Source organism: Vanacampus margaritifer, chromosome 18, assembly GCF_051991255.1.
Source record: "Vanacampus margaritifer isolate UIUO_Vmar chromosome 18, RoL_Vmar_1.0, whole genome shotgun sequence".
NCBI lineage: Eukaryota > Metazoa > Chordata > Actinopteri > Syngnathiformes > Syngnathidae > Vanacampus > Vanacampus margaritifer.
Genome location: NC_135449.1, coordinates 12,137,920 through 12,155,522, shown reverse-complemented (window position 1 = coordinate 12,155,522; position 17,603 = coordinate 12,137,920). Strand labels below are relative to the sequence as shown.

At 42.5% G+C, this 17,603-nt stretch overlaps 1 protein-coding gene across 20 annotated transcripts in view; it reads right to left on the bottom strand.

Moving 5' to 3' along the window:
• The window catches only part of cacna1g (calcium channel, voltage-dependent, T type, alpha 1G subunit), a 235,239-nt gene that overhangs the window by 107,782 nt on the left and 109,854 nt on the right, over nt 1–17,603 (bottom strand). For all 20 annotated transcript variants that reach the window (XM_077550124.1, XM_077550123.1, XM_077550122.1 and 17 more), the window contains exon 5: nt 9,655–9,752. In XM_077550124.1, coding sequence (XP_077406250.1) covers nt 9,655–9,752 — 98 coding nt within the window. The remainder of the gene's footprint in view (nt 1–9,654; nt 9,753–17,603) is intronic.

The window sequence follows — 17,603 nt, the reverse complement described above, 5'->3', positions numbered from 1 at the left end:
ACCCTCAGAAACTTCGAGAAATACACGTTGCGTAGCTATAGACTGGACAAAGTGCTAGCTTTTGTCCACCAAGAGCTAATGTGATAATTCGTTGGTGGTTAGTGGAATACTCTTTATAAAATAAAAGGCATTATAGAGACGGATTTATTCCTAAACTTACTCGTTATACTTAATAGCTAGAGCGACAACACTTCCTGACCCACCATCAACTGATTAACACTAACCAATCAGAAGCTAGCATACTTTAGGTAATTGCAAGTGTATGACAGAGAGCAGCAGACTTGACACATCAACTTAGCTACTTGTACAAAAAAATACCAAAATCTGTGAATGCGAATAATTCTGGAAACATAAATGTACAAGTAAATATATATTTTAACAAATTAACTTAAATGTGTAAAGGCTTAACATGATATGGTTATCCTCTGCTAAAGCATTTACAATCTCCTGATTTGAAAACCCGACAGTATTGGCCCGTCAGGAAGTCAGAGCTCGGATTCAAGAGGAGCAGTGTGGTTTTCGTCCCGGCCGTGGAACATTGGACCAGCTCTACACCCTCGGCAGGTTCCTCGAGGGTGCATGGGTGTTTGCCCAACCGGTCTACATGTGTGGATTTGGCGGGGGCATTTGACGGGGGCATTTGACGGGGAGTCTTGTGGTGGGTGCTTCGGGAGTATGGGGTACCAAGTCCTCTGATACAGGTTGTCCGGTCCCTGTACGACCCATGTCAGAGTTTGGTTTGCATTGGATTCGTTCCCAGTGAGGGTTGGACTCCGCCAAGGCTGCCCTTTGTCACCGATTCTGTTCATAGCTATTATGGACAGAATTTCTAGGCGCAGCCGAAGCATTGAGGGGGTCCGGTTTGGTGGCCTCGGTATAGCATCTTTGCCTTTTGCAGATGATGTGGTGCTGTTGGCTTCGTCAAGCCGTGATCTCCAACTCTCACTGTAGCGGTTCGCAGCCAAGTGTGAAGCATTTGGGATGAGGATCAGCACCTCCAAATCCGAGACCATGGTCCTCAGTCGGAAAAGGGTGGTGTGCTCTCTCCGGGTCAGGGAGGAGATCCCGCCCCAGGAGGAGTTCAAGTATCTTGGGGTCTTGTTCTCGAGTGAGGGCAGGAGAGAGCGGGAGATCGACAGGCGGATCGGTGCAGCGTCTGCAGTGATGCGGACGCTGTATCGGTCCGTTGTGGTGAAGAAGGAGCTGAGCCGAAAGGCAAAGCTCTCGGTTAACCGGTCGATCTACATTCCTACCTTCACCTATGGTCACGAGCTGTGGGTCGTGACTGAAAGAACAACATCCTGGATACAAGTGGCTGAAATTAGTTTCCTCCGTAGGATGTCTGGGCTCTCCCTTAGAGATAGGGTGAGAAGCTCGGTCATCCGGGAGGGACTCAGGGTCGAGCCGCTGCTCCTCCACGTGGAGAGGAGCCAGTTGAGGTGGCTCGGGCATCTGGTTCGGATGCCTCCTGGATGCCTCTCTGGAGAGGTGTTCCAAGCATGTCCCACCGGCGGGAGGCCCCGGGGACAACCCAGGACACGCTGAAGAGACTATGTCTCTTGGCTGGCCTGGGAACACCTTGGGATCCCGCCGGAGGAGCTGGTTGAAGAGGCTGGAGACAGGGAAGTCTGGACTTCCCTTCTAAAGCTGCTGCCCCTGCGACCTGACCACGGATAAGCGGTAATAAATGGATGGATGGATGAACAGTATTGGCACAAACATCCGAGTATGCTACATGTATTTCTCGCGAGTTTCTGATTTATTATTTTTTTTGGTTTACAACTGTTGAGATTTAGCATTAGCAAAAGTATAAACAAAACTGGATTGACGTCCTAGTTTTTTTTAAATAGAACTTTCCTGGTGAAAATGTACTGTATAATTGATTTTCATTTAAATTGTAATGTTTGTAAAAATCTATAAAAATAAGTTAGGCAGGCACTGGCAACATGGACTGTTAGTGTTAAAGGACATGGCTAACTTGTTACTAGCTTTTTATTAGCTGAGGTGGTGAATTTCTCTGTCGCGTGTGCAACATTGGCTATCTATCACCTGACTGCTTTACTGCCATACGTTAACATTGGCCCATATATATCTGGCACATGTCCATATCACTGCACTTGTTATTAAGATGCAGCTACTGCAGTGTGCATTAATTTTATGTGTGACTAACAGTGATGATTACGTATGTCATTTATTTTAATAGCATTTACAATACCTCTTTATCAACAGAGACACCTCACAGACTATTGATGGGCACTTTTTAAGGGCTTGCAAAAGTAATAATTATCTAGTGGATGGAAACACATTTTTGGTAGCAGATGAAAACGAGAGGAATGTTTGTAACCGATAGAAAGATAACAGTACCTAAAATTGCAAAAGTAAATTGCTGATGGTTGAAACATGAGGATGGGTGACACAATAGAACTGAGACCAAACTAAAACTTTACAAGATGCTTAACAGTGAAAACAATATGTTAACTGCTCTCCATACAATTTAAAACATACTTCCTCAACAAGTGCTAGCAAGTATGCTAACGCTACATGAATGTGTGCTAAATGTGCTTCCTTGTGTGACATGCAGCTAGAATATGAAGAGGGTCTTCTGCCCAGATTTAGTCATAACTGTTTTAATTTCCTTATTTCCTCAGTAGAACTTTTATCTGTGGATGTGTCTTTGTGAGTGTTGTCGCGATTTCTGCTAGCTGCCGTCGTGGCTGGGAGGCCTCCTCTATTTCCACAACAATAGACCATTTGTCTGTGGTTGAAGTCAATATGTTAGTATGATTTCTTTGTAAGTCTTATCATATGCCGGGTGTCGTCATGTCTGGAGGACCTCCTCTATTTCCACAACAATGGGCCATTGTCTGTGGTTGAAGTCAATGTGTTAGTATGATGCCTTTAAAGTATCTCATGTCCGGTGAACTCCGGGTGGGCTGTTTGCTGGGAGCCTTGTGGTACCGCCCTTCAAGATAGTATAAGAATGTTGTAAGTCCTCTGTAACTTCGCACTTGTGAGAGGCTGCAGCCATTGTCTGGAACTCACTTGTGCCCGGAATATTCTGTAGAAATAAAAGCTTCGAAGCAACTGTTCATCGATCTCCAGCCTGCATTCGGATAACCAACATTCTCACTACCCGAAAGAAAACGAACACACGGAGAAAAAGATCATTTTCTTCAACAAATACAACACACGTGAGAATCTTGTCGAACTCTCCTGTTGTCACTAAACTCTAAAAAGAACAAAGTCTCCCGTTCTCCCTTTTAGTGGATTTCTTAAGGCAGACAACTGCTTAGTAAAAAAGCTGCCAGTGATCGTGCAATAAATCTTGCCTTATACGCAGATAAATGAATTCATTCAGCATCCACAGTAAAGTGCCTTAGTGGGTAATAACATTTTTGTAAGTGTGTCTCCGAATAGTAGCTCAACAAACATCTCCACCACGATTTACAGTATATGATGGAAGCTTATCTAGCGGCCTCGATTAGACTGCTGAGAGGACGAAAGACAGAGAAGAAGCCACAGCTAGCGTACCCATAACCATCCAAATTGACATTTAACCCCACTGGGGACGATTGCATAATCCATGCATTAATGACATAATTGGCCCTGAGAATTGGATGAAAAATGGTTGTTGTGATCAAGTTTACAGTGTTTGCTTCAGAGAAGATGGGGTGACTATGTACGAGGGAGGTTTTGGAATGTCTACTGGGAAAAAAAACACACACAAGGCAATAACCTCATCTAATTAAAGACCTGTTTTGAAATAAAAATGTGAAAAGTCAAAGTTAAAAGGAATAGGTGAATTTCTGGTTAGGTACAAAATCGTATGATTTATTTAAACATTAATGTGCTGGAAAGTTAATCTGTCCAAACAAATCAGGTAAATTTCTTGCAAACCAACTTCAACGCAATCGGGAAAAATCTCTTATAACGGCTATTAAAGGGACAACTGGTGAATGTACACAATCACCAGAAGAAATTAATCAAATTTTTTATAACTATTATCGCAACCTATACTCAGAAACTAACAAACCTAACCCTGAGCATATTGAGGCATTCCTCAGTAGCTTAAATATGCCTCAGTTAACTACTGAATATAAAGATATGTTAGAAGCGCCACTTACTATAAACGAGTTGTACAGTGCTCTAGATAGTATGCCTAATGGCAAGGCACCTGGCCCAGATGGTTATCCGGCTATATTTTTTAAGCACTACTGGTTAATGCTTGCTCCGCTATTCTTAAGAGTAGTAACAGAAATTAAAACTAATGGTTACATACGTCCACACATGAATACAGCAGCAATTAAACTTTTATTAAAGCCAGAAAAAGACCCCACCCTTCCATCAAGTTACCGTCCGATTTCACTAATTAACACTGATATCAAAATTATTACTAAGGCTTTCACATCTAGATTAGAAACAGTAATCTCGACAATTATTCATAGCGACCAAACAGGCTTTATTAAAGATCGCCACTCTACTAATAATATTAGGAGGCTCTTTAACCTTATTAGCATGTCACAGCGGCATGATAAGAAGGCAGTTATTATATCGTTGGATGCAGAAAAAGCTTTTGACAAAGTTAACTGGTCCTTCCTCTTTGCTGTTTTAAATAAATTTGGCTTTGGGAAATCATTTATCCACTGGGTGTCAGTATTATATGATTCTCCCAAAGCTACAGTTACTACTAACGGGATTATATCTAAGAGCTTTATTTTACAGAGAGGCACAAGACAGGGATGCCCACTATCCCCTTTATTATTTGCAATATTTATCGAGCCACTTGCAATAGCCATACGCCAGGAAAGAAGGATTCAAGGAATTCACTCTGGGGTAACAGAACATAAAATTAATCTATATGCCGATGATATTTTACTTTATCTAGAAAACCCGGCGATTTCGTTAGGGGAAGTATTTAACTTAATAACTAAATTCTCACAGTTGTCAGATTATTCTATTAACTGGACAAAATCAACACTTCTACCTATTACAGAAAATTCATGGAACCCTGCAAGCCAGGACCCACATTACTCATTTCCTATAGGTAATTTAAAATACTTAGGCATAAAAATCTCACCTAAATTAACTGATTTAATTCATTTAAATTTTTCTCCACTTCTGGATAACATTCATAGTGACTTGGAACGCTGGAATAATCTTCCTATTTCTTTAATAGGACGAATAGCCACCGTTAAAATGAAAGTTTTACCTAAAATAAACTATTTTTTCTCAATGATTCCATTTAAACCTACGGCTAAATGGTTCCAGTTGTTGGACTCAGCCGTTACAAAATTTTACTGGAAAAAAAAAAAAGCAAAGATTAGTCTATCTACTCTTCAGAAAAGTAAATCCAAAGGTGGCCTAGAGGCACCAAATTTTATGTACTACTATATAGCTAACCAGCTACAATATATCGTTCTATGGGCACAACCCAACAGAGATACTAACTGTTGGCTGGAACTAGAACAGAAGGATTGTAATAACCTCAGACTTCTAGATTTACTCTTTATTACAACATCGATTAAGCGACATAATTGTTTTAAAAACCCAATGATCTCCGCCACCCTGACTGCTTGGTGGAAGGCATTAGAAATTACAAAAGCCCAAGTGGAGCCCTGTGGGCTTTCTCCCCTATGGCATAACCCTGACTTTCGAATTAACAACCAAACATTTTATTTAGGTGTGTGGGAGCAGAAAGGAATCACACATCTTCACCATCTCTTCTCAGATAATATGTTTATATCATATACATCTTTGCTCCAAAAATACAAAATAACAAACGGAAATTTTTTACATTATCTGCAAGTTAAAAATATGATAAAGAAACAAATTCCAACACTTCAGGGTACGCTCCAACCGCCTGGCTTAGCTAAAGATATTACCAAGCTCTCTCCGACAACAACAAAAAAACTTTCAAAAATATATAAGTTACTTTCATATACGGATAAAATGTCTTTACCCATCTTAAAATGGGAGACAGACTTGTCTATAGCTCCGGAATCTGACTTTTGGATTCAAGTTTGTGAAAATGCATTTAAAATGACAAAACACACAAATTTACAACTTATCCAATACAAAATAATCCATAGAACATACATTACTCAATATATGATGAAGAAAATGGGCCTCTCCGACTCCGACATTTGTCTCCAGTGTTTACAAAACACTACAGACACTTATTTTCATGCTTTATGGTTATGCACCCCGGTTATGTATTTCTGGACTAAAGTCTTAGAAAAACTTTCCGCTATCTTGGACTATAGGATACCTTTATCTCCAAACTTGTGTTTGCTAGGTGACCTAACAACAACTGACCTACCACATAAACAATTTCAATCTACACTTGTAGCCCTTACTATCGCTAAAAAAACAATTCTTGTTAACTGGAAAAATAAACAAACTCTGAATATCGACCAATGGTCTAACCTCCTCATAAATCACATTTTAATGGAAAAAATATCGGCCTCAAATAAAAAACAAATATCAAAATTCATAGAAATATGGTCTACGTATATAGAATATTTTAACCTAATTCTGGTTATTTAATTCTGCCTGTTAGCGAGAGCCACCACATCGTGATAACTTACATTGATGTCTCTGCATTTGGCAGTTTGTTACTAATGGTTGTGTTTTTATAGTCAGGAACCCAGTTGCTGCCAACAGGATCGAACAGATTCACCTCCAATGGGCACTAAAGGCTAATATTCGGATTCACTGCATGCCAGGGGACTAACGCTACAGGTGCTGTCCCCCCTGGGTGGGCGTGGGCGGGTCTGCCCCTCTGTTGGCTGCTGGGTGGCGGCTGCGTCTTGGTCGTTCCCTGGGTCTCGTGGTGGGTGCTGTGTTGCGGGGCTCTCCCTGGTGTCCGGGGCGGCGCCGCCCCGGCGCGGTCCGTCGCTCTGGGTCCGGCGACGCGGGTCGGGGCCTGTGGGCCGCCGGGGTGCCCCGTGGTTCCCTCTCCCCTCCCCCTTCCTCCCCCTTGCTTCCTCTCCCTCTTCACCTCTCCCCGCCCGTCCTCCGCCTCCCTGTCCCTTCTCCCTCGTCGCCCTTCCTCCTCCTCTCCCCCTCTCTCTGCGGCCCTGCTGCTGCCTCCTGCCCTTCCTGTCGTCTCCTTCCCCCGTCCCCTCCCCCTCCCCTGTCCGCCCTCCCCTGTCCGCCCTCCTCCCCCTCCCCTAGGCCGGGGGTTCCGTCCGTGGCCCGGGTCTCGGCGCTCCGGGGGCCGGGGGAGTGGGCGGGATTGGTGTTGTGCCCGCCCCGCTCCGGTGGGCCTCCGGGCACTTCGGGCGGGCCCCGGTATCCGGGGGGCAAGCCCCGCCGGGGTCCCGGTGGGGTGGGTGGGGGTTTTGGTGGGCGGGTGCGCCTGCCCCCCCCCGCCCGGTTGGGGGGGGCCCAGCTGGTCGCTCCTCTTAACTCACTGCACTAGTTTTGCACAATACATTTTAGGGCACATAACACACTTTGGGGGGGAGTGGGGTGGGGTGGAGACACCGTCTCCGCCCTGCAGCTCCCCTCCAAATTTTAATGCACCACACAACTGGGGGGGGGGGGGGGCATCGGTTGGGGCGGCCGCGGTATGAAGCAGTGCTGCGGTCGCCTGTCCGTGTGCACCCCCCCCCCCCCCCATTAATTTATTTTAATGCACCACATACGCTCATTGACATGCCTGGGGGGCGGATGGATCGGAGCAGGGGGGGATATCATTTCCCTCTGCTCCGGTTCACCTGCCCCCAATTTTAATGCACCACACACACACACTTATGTATATACACTGGGTGGGGTCACACACACGGTTTAGGGGTAGAGTTCGCCAGTCGGCGAGCTGGCGAACTTAGTAACAGGGTTAGTTTTTCACTTTGATCGTTGGGGTGACGACCGGGGCCTCTCCCCGCTGGGCCTGGGGTTCGGGGATGCCGCCCGTCCTCCGGTGCCCCCTTCTCCCCTTCTGCCCCTGGTGTTCCGTCCCTCCACGTGGTGGGGTGGGCGCGGGTGCCCTCTCCGCTCCGCTGCCCGGCCCCCTCTTCGGCGCGGATGCCTGGGTGCGGTGTGTCCCCGGGGTCTGGGGTCGGGGGCTGGGGGGCTGTCGGTTGGTGGGGGTGGGGGCGGGGGGCGGGGGCGGCTTGGTTGGTGGGGGGGTGGTGGTGGGGGTGCCGGGTGGGGGGTGCTGGGGTGGGGAGGGTGTCTGGGGATTTGGGGACCTGGGGGCGGTTGGGGCTGGGTTGGGGTGGGTGGCGGGGGTGGGGGGCGGGGGGGTCGCGGGGGGAGCGGGGGTTGTGGGCCGGTGGGGTGCCTGGTGGGCCTGCAGTGCCCCGTCCTGCTGCGTTGGGTTGGGGGCGCGGGCCGCGTTGGGGTGGGGGGCGCTCCTGCTCCGGGGTTTGCTCTCCGGCCGGTGGCCCCTGCGGGGCCCGGGGGTCGTCCTTTGGCGCGGCCGCGGCCTGGGGGGCCCTGAGGTGTTGCGCTTGCTCTGTCCTGGCGGGGGTCGACGGCTCCCCTCTTTGGTGGAGATTTTCATGCATGCTAGATCCACCACACCAGCATCTATCGAGACTCAGACACAATTTGTTTCTCCCTCAGGTCATTGATTCGGTGGAGGCTGGTGTCTGTGGATCTCACTCTGCTTCGTCTGTCCTTTCTACCTTTCCTCAGTTTCTCCTTTGGGCCCTTGAGGTTTCCCTGATTTGTTGGAGTTGGGATGTCTTTGGGGTTGGTGAAGGTTAGTGGCCCGGTGGGTGGTGTCTGGTCGGTGCTGGGCTTCGCTTTTCTTTCTTTTCTTTGGTCCCCCTTTGGGTCTCCTGGCGGCCCCACGACTCTGGCTGGATTTTGAAGTGTTCGGTTTAGGTGAACGGTATGGGAATTCTTATTTATTTTATTTTTTTTTCGCACGCACGCACGCACGCACACACACACGCACGCACACACGCACAAGGGAGAACAATGATGATGACATTTCAAATGATCAATACTGAGATCTCCCAAAAAAAAAAAAAAAAAAAAAAAAAAGGAAAGTTAATCTGTCCTCATTTCACTCTAAATGAGAAATGCTGACGGAAAGGGCAGAGGGTTGTGAATGTTTGGGGCCTTTTTCTGATGCTAATAATGTTTGCATAAGCGTGAGGAATAAGATAGTGGATGGGGTTATGCATTTTTACCGTTTGGAACAAGTGCAATAGTTTGTGTCTGTGACTGCAGCTGTGAATTCTGTCTCTTGATAAAAGGTAGTGAGTTGGAAAATTGCACATCAATCTGTCCAAACCTTGCAAACATAAGCGAGCTAAACTAATCTCCACACAAACACTGGTATTAAAAAAAAAATGGTTTTGAATGTGCAAAACGGAATGCAGATTTTTAGCATTTGCATGTACTGTATAGTAGATGGAAAAGCTAGCTTTTGAAATTGGCTCTGTTGTGTCAACAATTCTCAATTAGTGAGCACTCAGCTTTTTTTTGTTTTTGTTTTTTTGCATTGTTTTGTTGCGTACTTTCAAGTGTGATCCCCCTGCTCCCACTATAGCTCTAACTACCACTATTACCCCCCCCCCCAAAAAAAAAACGTCCTTTGACTATCACCTGTGCAACCCCTACTGTAGTCTTGCTTGTGTTCCTACATTTATGTGTAGATGTCATTTTACTGATTTGTTCTTCTTGACCACCACTTACTTGGCACTCTGTTGATGGCCCTCAGTGGCCTCAACACTCGGACAGTCCTCACTGCTGAAAAACTGACGTTCTGCAGGTTGAGGGAATACTCCAACATTCTGCAACAGGAAGAGAAAATGAGAAAGGAAGTGTTACAATACAATATATAAAGACAATCCAGCTGGAATTTTAGCTCACCGGCAGGTGACCTATTCAAGGCTAGTCAACTCTAAAAATTGGCGAGTCAACAAAAATGATAAATCTATATAATAAGTAGGGGTGCCAAAATGTGTTAATTTGAGTTAATTTAAAATTCCTTTAAAGCCACTATTTTTTTTTTTAAATGTGCGATTAATGACCGCCCCTTACTTGGAAAGCCTGTACTGGAGTAATTCCAGTCGCAATGCAGCAGACACGTCCAAGCCAAAATTTATTAGCAATAAATTTAATACTAATGCATATATTTGTGGAGACTGGGGTCAAGTTGTATTTCACAATTTTTAAATTGTGAAGAATTTCACAAGTTACTTCATGTTAAAGATTAAATAGCTCTTAATGAAAAGAAAAATGCACTGAACTTTCACCAACATCTTACAAATGCAATTATGCCAGGTAGTGGCAGAAAAATTACCACAAAACAAATCAAGATCACACGCTTTTTCATTTTAACTAAATTGTATTAATTATGAAATTACTCAATGACTAACAAATGCAGCTATATTTCCATCAATTTAACATTTTTTCCAGTTTTATGTTAACGAGTATAAAAACTTTTATATATTATTGTTCATTTTATTGTACATTAAGAACAGATAAAACATTTGTGATTAAACTTGAGCTAACTATTAAAGTCATGTGATTAATTACAATTAAACATTTTATTCGCCTAACACTCCTAATAATACGTATGACAAATTTACAGTCTGATTTGATATGATTTGACGGATAAACTTGTCAATAAAGCTGCATAGAAATACGATTTTCATGATCATTGTGCCACATCCTTGCTACCAATTGGTTTGCAACCAGCCCACTGCAAGGCATGCAATGTTGAGTGTTCAACACATAATATTTTTTATGATATACTTATTTTCAAGATTTTTTTTATTTTCAATCCCTTTGGATTTTGGAGAACGTCTGATTAAATGCGAGCTTATCTTTAAAAGCTGCTAAAAACATAACCCCCTTGGACTGCACATAAAGAAGATGCTATTTAGCCAACTACTGTCTATACTGTGTATGTTGCATATACAAAATTCTCTCCCACTATTCCTGAGCTAATAGTAATTGATGACCTAATCAGCCAAATCATATCGACATTCTTGCGTTCAGAGACAAATGCAATGCATGTGTTCTGGCAAACAATACGCTTTGATTCCAAGGCTCAATGGAGTGCGACCGCAGTGCATGTGTTTGCGCTTGTATGTGGAGCGCAGCACACACGCAATGTTTGTGGGCCTGATAAACACGCATGTATTCACACGCGCGCTTGCACAATCAACCTTCAGAAGCAAAAGGATGCGTGTGCGCTTCCCAACGGGCTCGTAGATACAACAGAGGCGAAACGTGGCGTCAGCATCAGACAAAAGAGCAACCAGAGATGAGTCTGGCTCGGAGCTTGGCGACCCCGAACCGTCTTTGTAGGTGATGGGAGGTTAGAGCTGAAGGGCACTAAGGAATGTCATTCTTGTGTCTTAATCAGACTTTGTCGTTGTCTCTTCTCGCACTTTGGAGCATGTGTGGAACACATGTGAGGCTCGAAGGGTTGTGCGGGCCAAGGAATTCCCTCCTCGCACACACTCCAAGTCTGTCTGTCGACAAATATACAACACATGCAAGCGGCGTGTGCGCACGTGTGCGCGCGCTAGAAACTCCTGTATTGAAAGAATGCATGTGTGTATGTGTCGTCGCGCAAGAGCCTTCATGATGCGTCACACTTACATACACACGTCTGTGAAGGTAAACATCCATACCAGTTATCTACGCTCTGTAACTGGAATCATTCGTCATATTTAGGTTTCAAGCAGATCCAGTGGCAATTTAAAAAAAATACTTTGTTGTTAAAAAAAAATTATAATTCCAAACACATTTTCCAAATGTCAGAGAATCTTTATAACCCAAAGAAAAACTCATCAACACTCTACTGTGCTGCACTTTCGTAGTCACCGATACCAGATACTGATACCACTAGTACATAAACCCGCCCCCCAAATGACAGATCATTTTAAAGAAAGACCTATAAATCCCAATACAGTATTTTTCCTTAAAATTGCATGAAATTAATGGCAATTTTCTATTCCCCTAGCGATACCTTAAAATAAGTCTGGTATCGACACGATAGCCGGTATTGGTACTCGCCCATCCCTAATTTTAAGTTCCTCGATAGTGACAACAACACATGCGTAAAACCAATACCAGTACGAGTACTCAATTCTTGAGTAGTCACCGATACCAAGTATCAATGCCACTAGAACTTTTGATACATTACATTTTGACAACAAAAAAAAAAAAACAATGACAGAAATTTTAAAGAAAGATCCCAATATAACATTTTTCATTAAAATTGCATGGAAATAATGGCAATTTTCTCTTCTTCTAATTTCAAGTTCCTGATTGTAAAACAGCCACATCTGGCCTCACAAATACCTTGGATTAAGGTTGGGTATCACCCCGATACCTGCTTTGTCATATGTGTGGCTATTAACGTCAAATTCAATTATGTGGGTAAAAAGGGATGGCCTGAAAATGTTCCTACCTGTGACTTGATGCTGCAATCACAGGAAAACAAGCCAAATTTGCAGTATATTTATTATCAGCTGAGGACAGTTTTTCTCTTCATTTTAAACTGAAAAACTGAAGCTCAGTGCAGCAACAAATTGAGAGCAATATATTTCACGATTCTATAATTAATCACACATAAACAATACTTTACTAAACAAACTTTAAAATTAGATGATGAATGACTTATTTTCAAAGAAAATAGTCACTAAGGACACTGGTTACCCTTCTAATGGGAGCCAGATGTTTGGTGTGTTCAACTACCCCCCACCCTCTCCCCAGTTGTGTGCTAACAAATGATGGAATTGACAGAAAGTTGTGCACCAATCATGTTGATCATGCTGATATTGGGGAGTGCAATGACGGGTGCTGGCAAGCCTGACAGAAAGGAGTTTGCGTGCAGAGAATTCCCAACTTCATCCAAAGAAGCCATTCCACACACGGTTGACGTTGAGGATAAAAGGAAAGGTTTTGCTTCTTGTCAATCACACTAATTAGATACTTATGCACATATCTCAATGTGGAGGGATCCTTGCAAGGACAAACTCAGCACCTTGTTACGAGATGCAAATAAAACTTGCAATGGCAGGTAGAGATTCAGATTTGGGATTACATTTACCGGTATACGAGGTAGGGTTAACCAGCATATAAACCAGAGAGATCTTTAACTCATTCACTCCCAGCCATTTTCACTGAAGCAACCCCCTTCGCTCCCGGCTGTTTTACTGGATTTTGTAAGGTCCACAGAATGTTGTGTTGTATTGCTAAAAAACATGGAACCTACCAAAAGAACAATTTGAGTCTCTTCTTTCATCAGGAAAAAATATATATTTTTATCTGTTTCTGTTTTGCAGCATTAGAATATAGCTAAGTTTAATCATTATTCACAAATCTGTTTAAAACAGCGGGGAAAAGAGCTTGTTGCAACGAGGCCCTAGTTGATCTCTTAAACTCTGCTGCCACCTGCTGGCCGTTTTTGTAATAACTACCATTACTTCAAGCGTTCTCTTCAGCCTCCTGTATGCTCTAGCATAATTATTTTATTTAAAATGTATAAATACGTTTTGGGGACAATGGTAATGTTTAAAATAGGACGTATTTATACATTTTCGGGAGCAAATGAGGGTAAAGATGAAAAACAAGCAATTGTTATGATGAAACTAGATGGAATAGGAATAAAAAATCAGTTTGAGCCTTCGCGCAAAACACTAATCATCGCAAGTGAAAATATTTGCAATGTCCTGAAGAATAACCAAAACACACTGGCATACTAATTAACAAAAACACACCGGCATACTAATTAACATGCAGTATATTAAATAGGTTGATCAAAGGAAAACGACAGCAGCCGATGACAGAAACATTTGGAGAGCAGTAAGAAGGCTCTAGAAACTCTTAGTGACATGAACAAAAACCTCCAAGAGAGAAGGAGTGAAGGTAAACAAAAGTAAAGGCTCCATTAGAAGATGCCTCAAGTTTAATTTTGCGGTCTGATGAGGCAAACAAAGTGGTGCATATATGAAGTTTGGAGATGGACAGGAACTGCTCCTGATTCCAAACATATAAGATCATCTGCGAAACTCCATGGCGGTAATGTCACGGCTTGGGCTTGCATAAATTCTTCTGGGGCGGTCTCATTAATCTTCATTGATGGCAGCAGTAAAATGAGCTCAGAAGTCTACAGAAACATTGTGACTGCCAATTCAACCAAACTGATTGGGAAATCCTTCATCATGCAGCCAGATAATGACCCGAAACACACTGCCGCAACAAAAGAATACACTGGGGGGCTGTAGGTGAAAGATTAATTAGGATTCAAGTTAAAATCAGACTTAAACCCCAAAGAGAATCAATCCATACATTTGATGCCATTATTGCAAGCAAATGATTTGCAACACCATATAAAACACCATTTAAAAATTGATTGTGAATAACTGGAATTCAACGCTAAAATGTTGATCTTGTTTTCTATTCCTTTTTTGATCTGAAGTCTTTTCAACAGTAAAAATAAAGATCACCACTGTTCCAATACTTTTCAAGGAGAGTGCAGTGGAGTGTGTAGGCTGCATAGAGGAAACACGTGCCAACATGTGGTGCATGATACATTTCCTACAAAACAAAGTCAAATAGAGCTGGAGCACACTTGCTGGAAATGACCCCACACATTTAGACAAAGTGCAGATCAGAAACAGATCGCTTGTCTTCAAGATGTCTGTTTCTTTTTATCTTGTCTGTCTACACTTAATTATTAATTCAGACTTCTATTTTGACAGTAAAAAGGACTGATGTGTTTTGTCTCGTGTTGTAGGAACGAGTTAGGGACAAATATACAAATGCAACGCTTACACGCTCCTTCAAAACTTGCAAATACGTGTGTGATAAAGTTATTGAACAAAAGCTAATCTTTTCTTGTGGCTGGTAGAGATTAACACAAGATGTTTTTGAGGCTAGTGTAGCTGCACGCTACGATCACGCAATGTTTATTTCAAAGACTTGATGTAATAACTGATGATTTCTTTTCGTGTTTAAAATTGGCTTCTTCTGCATCTGACCATGCCTTTTTTGGTTAGCATATTCAAGTTCGCTGCACTTAATTTGTCTTTACCACAGTATCGAAGAGGGTGTTTTGACTCCACATCTGGAGCAATGAAAGAAGGAAACCTCTAATGCCGAATACCCCTGAGGTCAAATATGAATTAAACAAAATATTTTGACGAAAAAATGTATCTTTAAGTGTCTCGAAACATGATGATGCCTGATGTCACGCAGTACTTTAGTCCTGACTATTTTGCTGGACTTAATATTCTTAAAAGGGATGTTTGATGTTTTTCACTGATGCCACCAAAGAAGGTGATGACAGACAAAAAAAAGTGTTATAATGATCATAGAATAAGAAGTGTAAGTAATGTAACATGTCTCTGTCCTGGCTTCTCAGTACAATATGGCTTTAGAAGAAGAAGAAGAACAGCATGTACAAGTCGCAGATTGTCTACAAACGAAGAATTTAGCACTTTTGACACTCTCCCACAAGTGGCCGTCCTGAAAAGATGACTGCAAGAGCACAGTGCAAAATGCTCCAAGAGGCGGGAAAACAAATCTAAGATTTGATTCAAGTAGTAAAGACTTACGGAAACCTATGGCACATGACATGACAACATTGACAAATTCACAAACAAGAATAGATGGCAATGGAGTGAGTACACCACGTACTGACAAAGAAATCAGAATGTCTTCAACAGAGGAAGTGGATTAACCCACTTAGAGTCCTGATCTCAAATTGCCAAATTAACACGCTGTGTTTTGACCTCAAGAGAAATAGTATTTATTTCCTTTGATCCTTCCTCTGGTCTACTGACAATTTCACGACTCTGGCGGGACTCTGAAGGATCCTGTTGAAGTGAACGGTCTGGGAATAAGAACAGGTTTCAGGTGAATTAAAGAGCACAAACTCACACGCATGCACACACGCACATGTGATTTTTTATTTTATTTTTTTAAAGAGCGATCATAATGACATGTTGACTCGGGAAGGCTGCCGGATGAATAATTCTGAGCTAAAAAAAAAATAATTCAGCGAGTCAAACAAGACATCGCAACAATATTATTCAAATGAAACCTTTTTGAAAAAAGGAATCGTCCAAAATTCTTCTTGACCATGTGCATATCTAAAATAAAAAATAAAAAACATGGACTAAACATATAATTGTGTGCTATTAATTTAAGGGTGTTTCATCCAAACTGTAATTGCTGTTAAATTAACTGAACAGACATTCTGATACAGATTCCTCCTCTGAGTTATGTGCTTTAATTTTTATACCAATTAGGATCTTATTATCCTGTGATAGCGTTCCAGTCACATGTAATGTTGTCATCTTATTCACCTCCACATGACTGACAAGCAAGATGTCAAATTTAATGTGCACCAGAAAATGAAAGGTTAATGATTGTTATTTGTTTCTCACTTTTTAAAAGGGAAGTTAGAGCATATTTAACTGTGCCAGCATCCATCCATCACATTTACTGCTTCTCTGATTAAGCCCTTTTCACACTGCACTCAATGTGAAAGAGTCAAGCGGCAACACGAATTTACCGGTTGCCAGTGTGCCCATATTTGGAAGTGCTGAATGCTGTGTGAAAAGGGCTTTAAGGGTCGCATCTCACATTGGGTGATGGAACAAACAAACAAAAACCATTCATGCTCACAATCATACGTATGGACAATTTTGAATCTGCAATTACCTAGCAATCAAGCTGAGAGCATGCGAAATCTACACAGTCAGGCCAGAGTCTGGATCCAAACGGTGATGTGGAGGAGCTAATCGGGAATACACCCTGCTTCCCACTCAGCACATGTATCAAGTTTCATCTAAAAGAATACCCGCTAAAGTATTGTGGCTGGTACTGAACGTAGGTGCATAGTGTACATGACATTAAACAATATAGCAACAGTTTAGATCAATGTATTGAGAACAAGCATGAAAATGTGAACATAAGTGAGCCGAGTCACTTAGCAGAAGTGGAGGAATGAAGAACCACGGGGAAAAGACAGATGGAGTGTTTTCATGCTGAATCTGATTGAAAGCCTCTCATCAGTAACACTTTCCACAAGCAACCCACTCCAATGCTTATCTGCTTATATTAGCCACCATTACGGTGAACAACTCAACTTTTCTTGCAGCAGACTGACTTTTTTTTAAGTATATATATATATATTTGACTACTCGAGTTTGGATGGAGAGGGCACAGGTGTTGACGGTAATTTGAAGTGGGTGAATAGCAACGGGACATACTGCTGCTCCATTTTTACACTGTATATGAGCTGCAGCTGTTTAATACCATCGATTAGTATAAATATTGGAGAAAGTAACCGTACAAATATTTTATTGCATTTATATATATATATATATATATATATATATATATATATATATATAGAGAGAGAGAGAGAGAGAGAGAGAGAGAGAGAGAAAGAGAGAGAGAGATACTGTCGCTGTATATTACTGAACTTTTTCACTAATAATCTGCAGTCAATCTGATGACCCCTTGTACTTGGAAGACAATCTTGCTAATGGAGGAGAGCCCAGGAAAAGAAAATGCAGCAGCCCTGTCCTGACGTTGTCTTTGTGCAGCCCACATAGTGATGGAAGGGGGTGGCTGTTTGGCAGCAAACACTTTTGTTTAATGGCCATCAT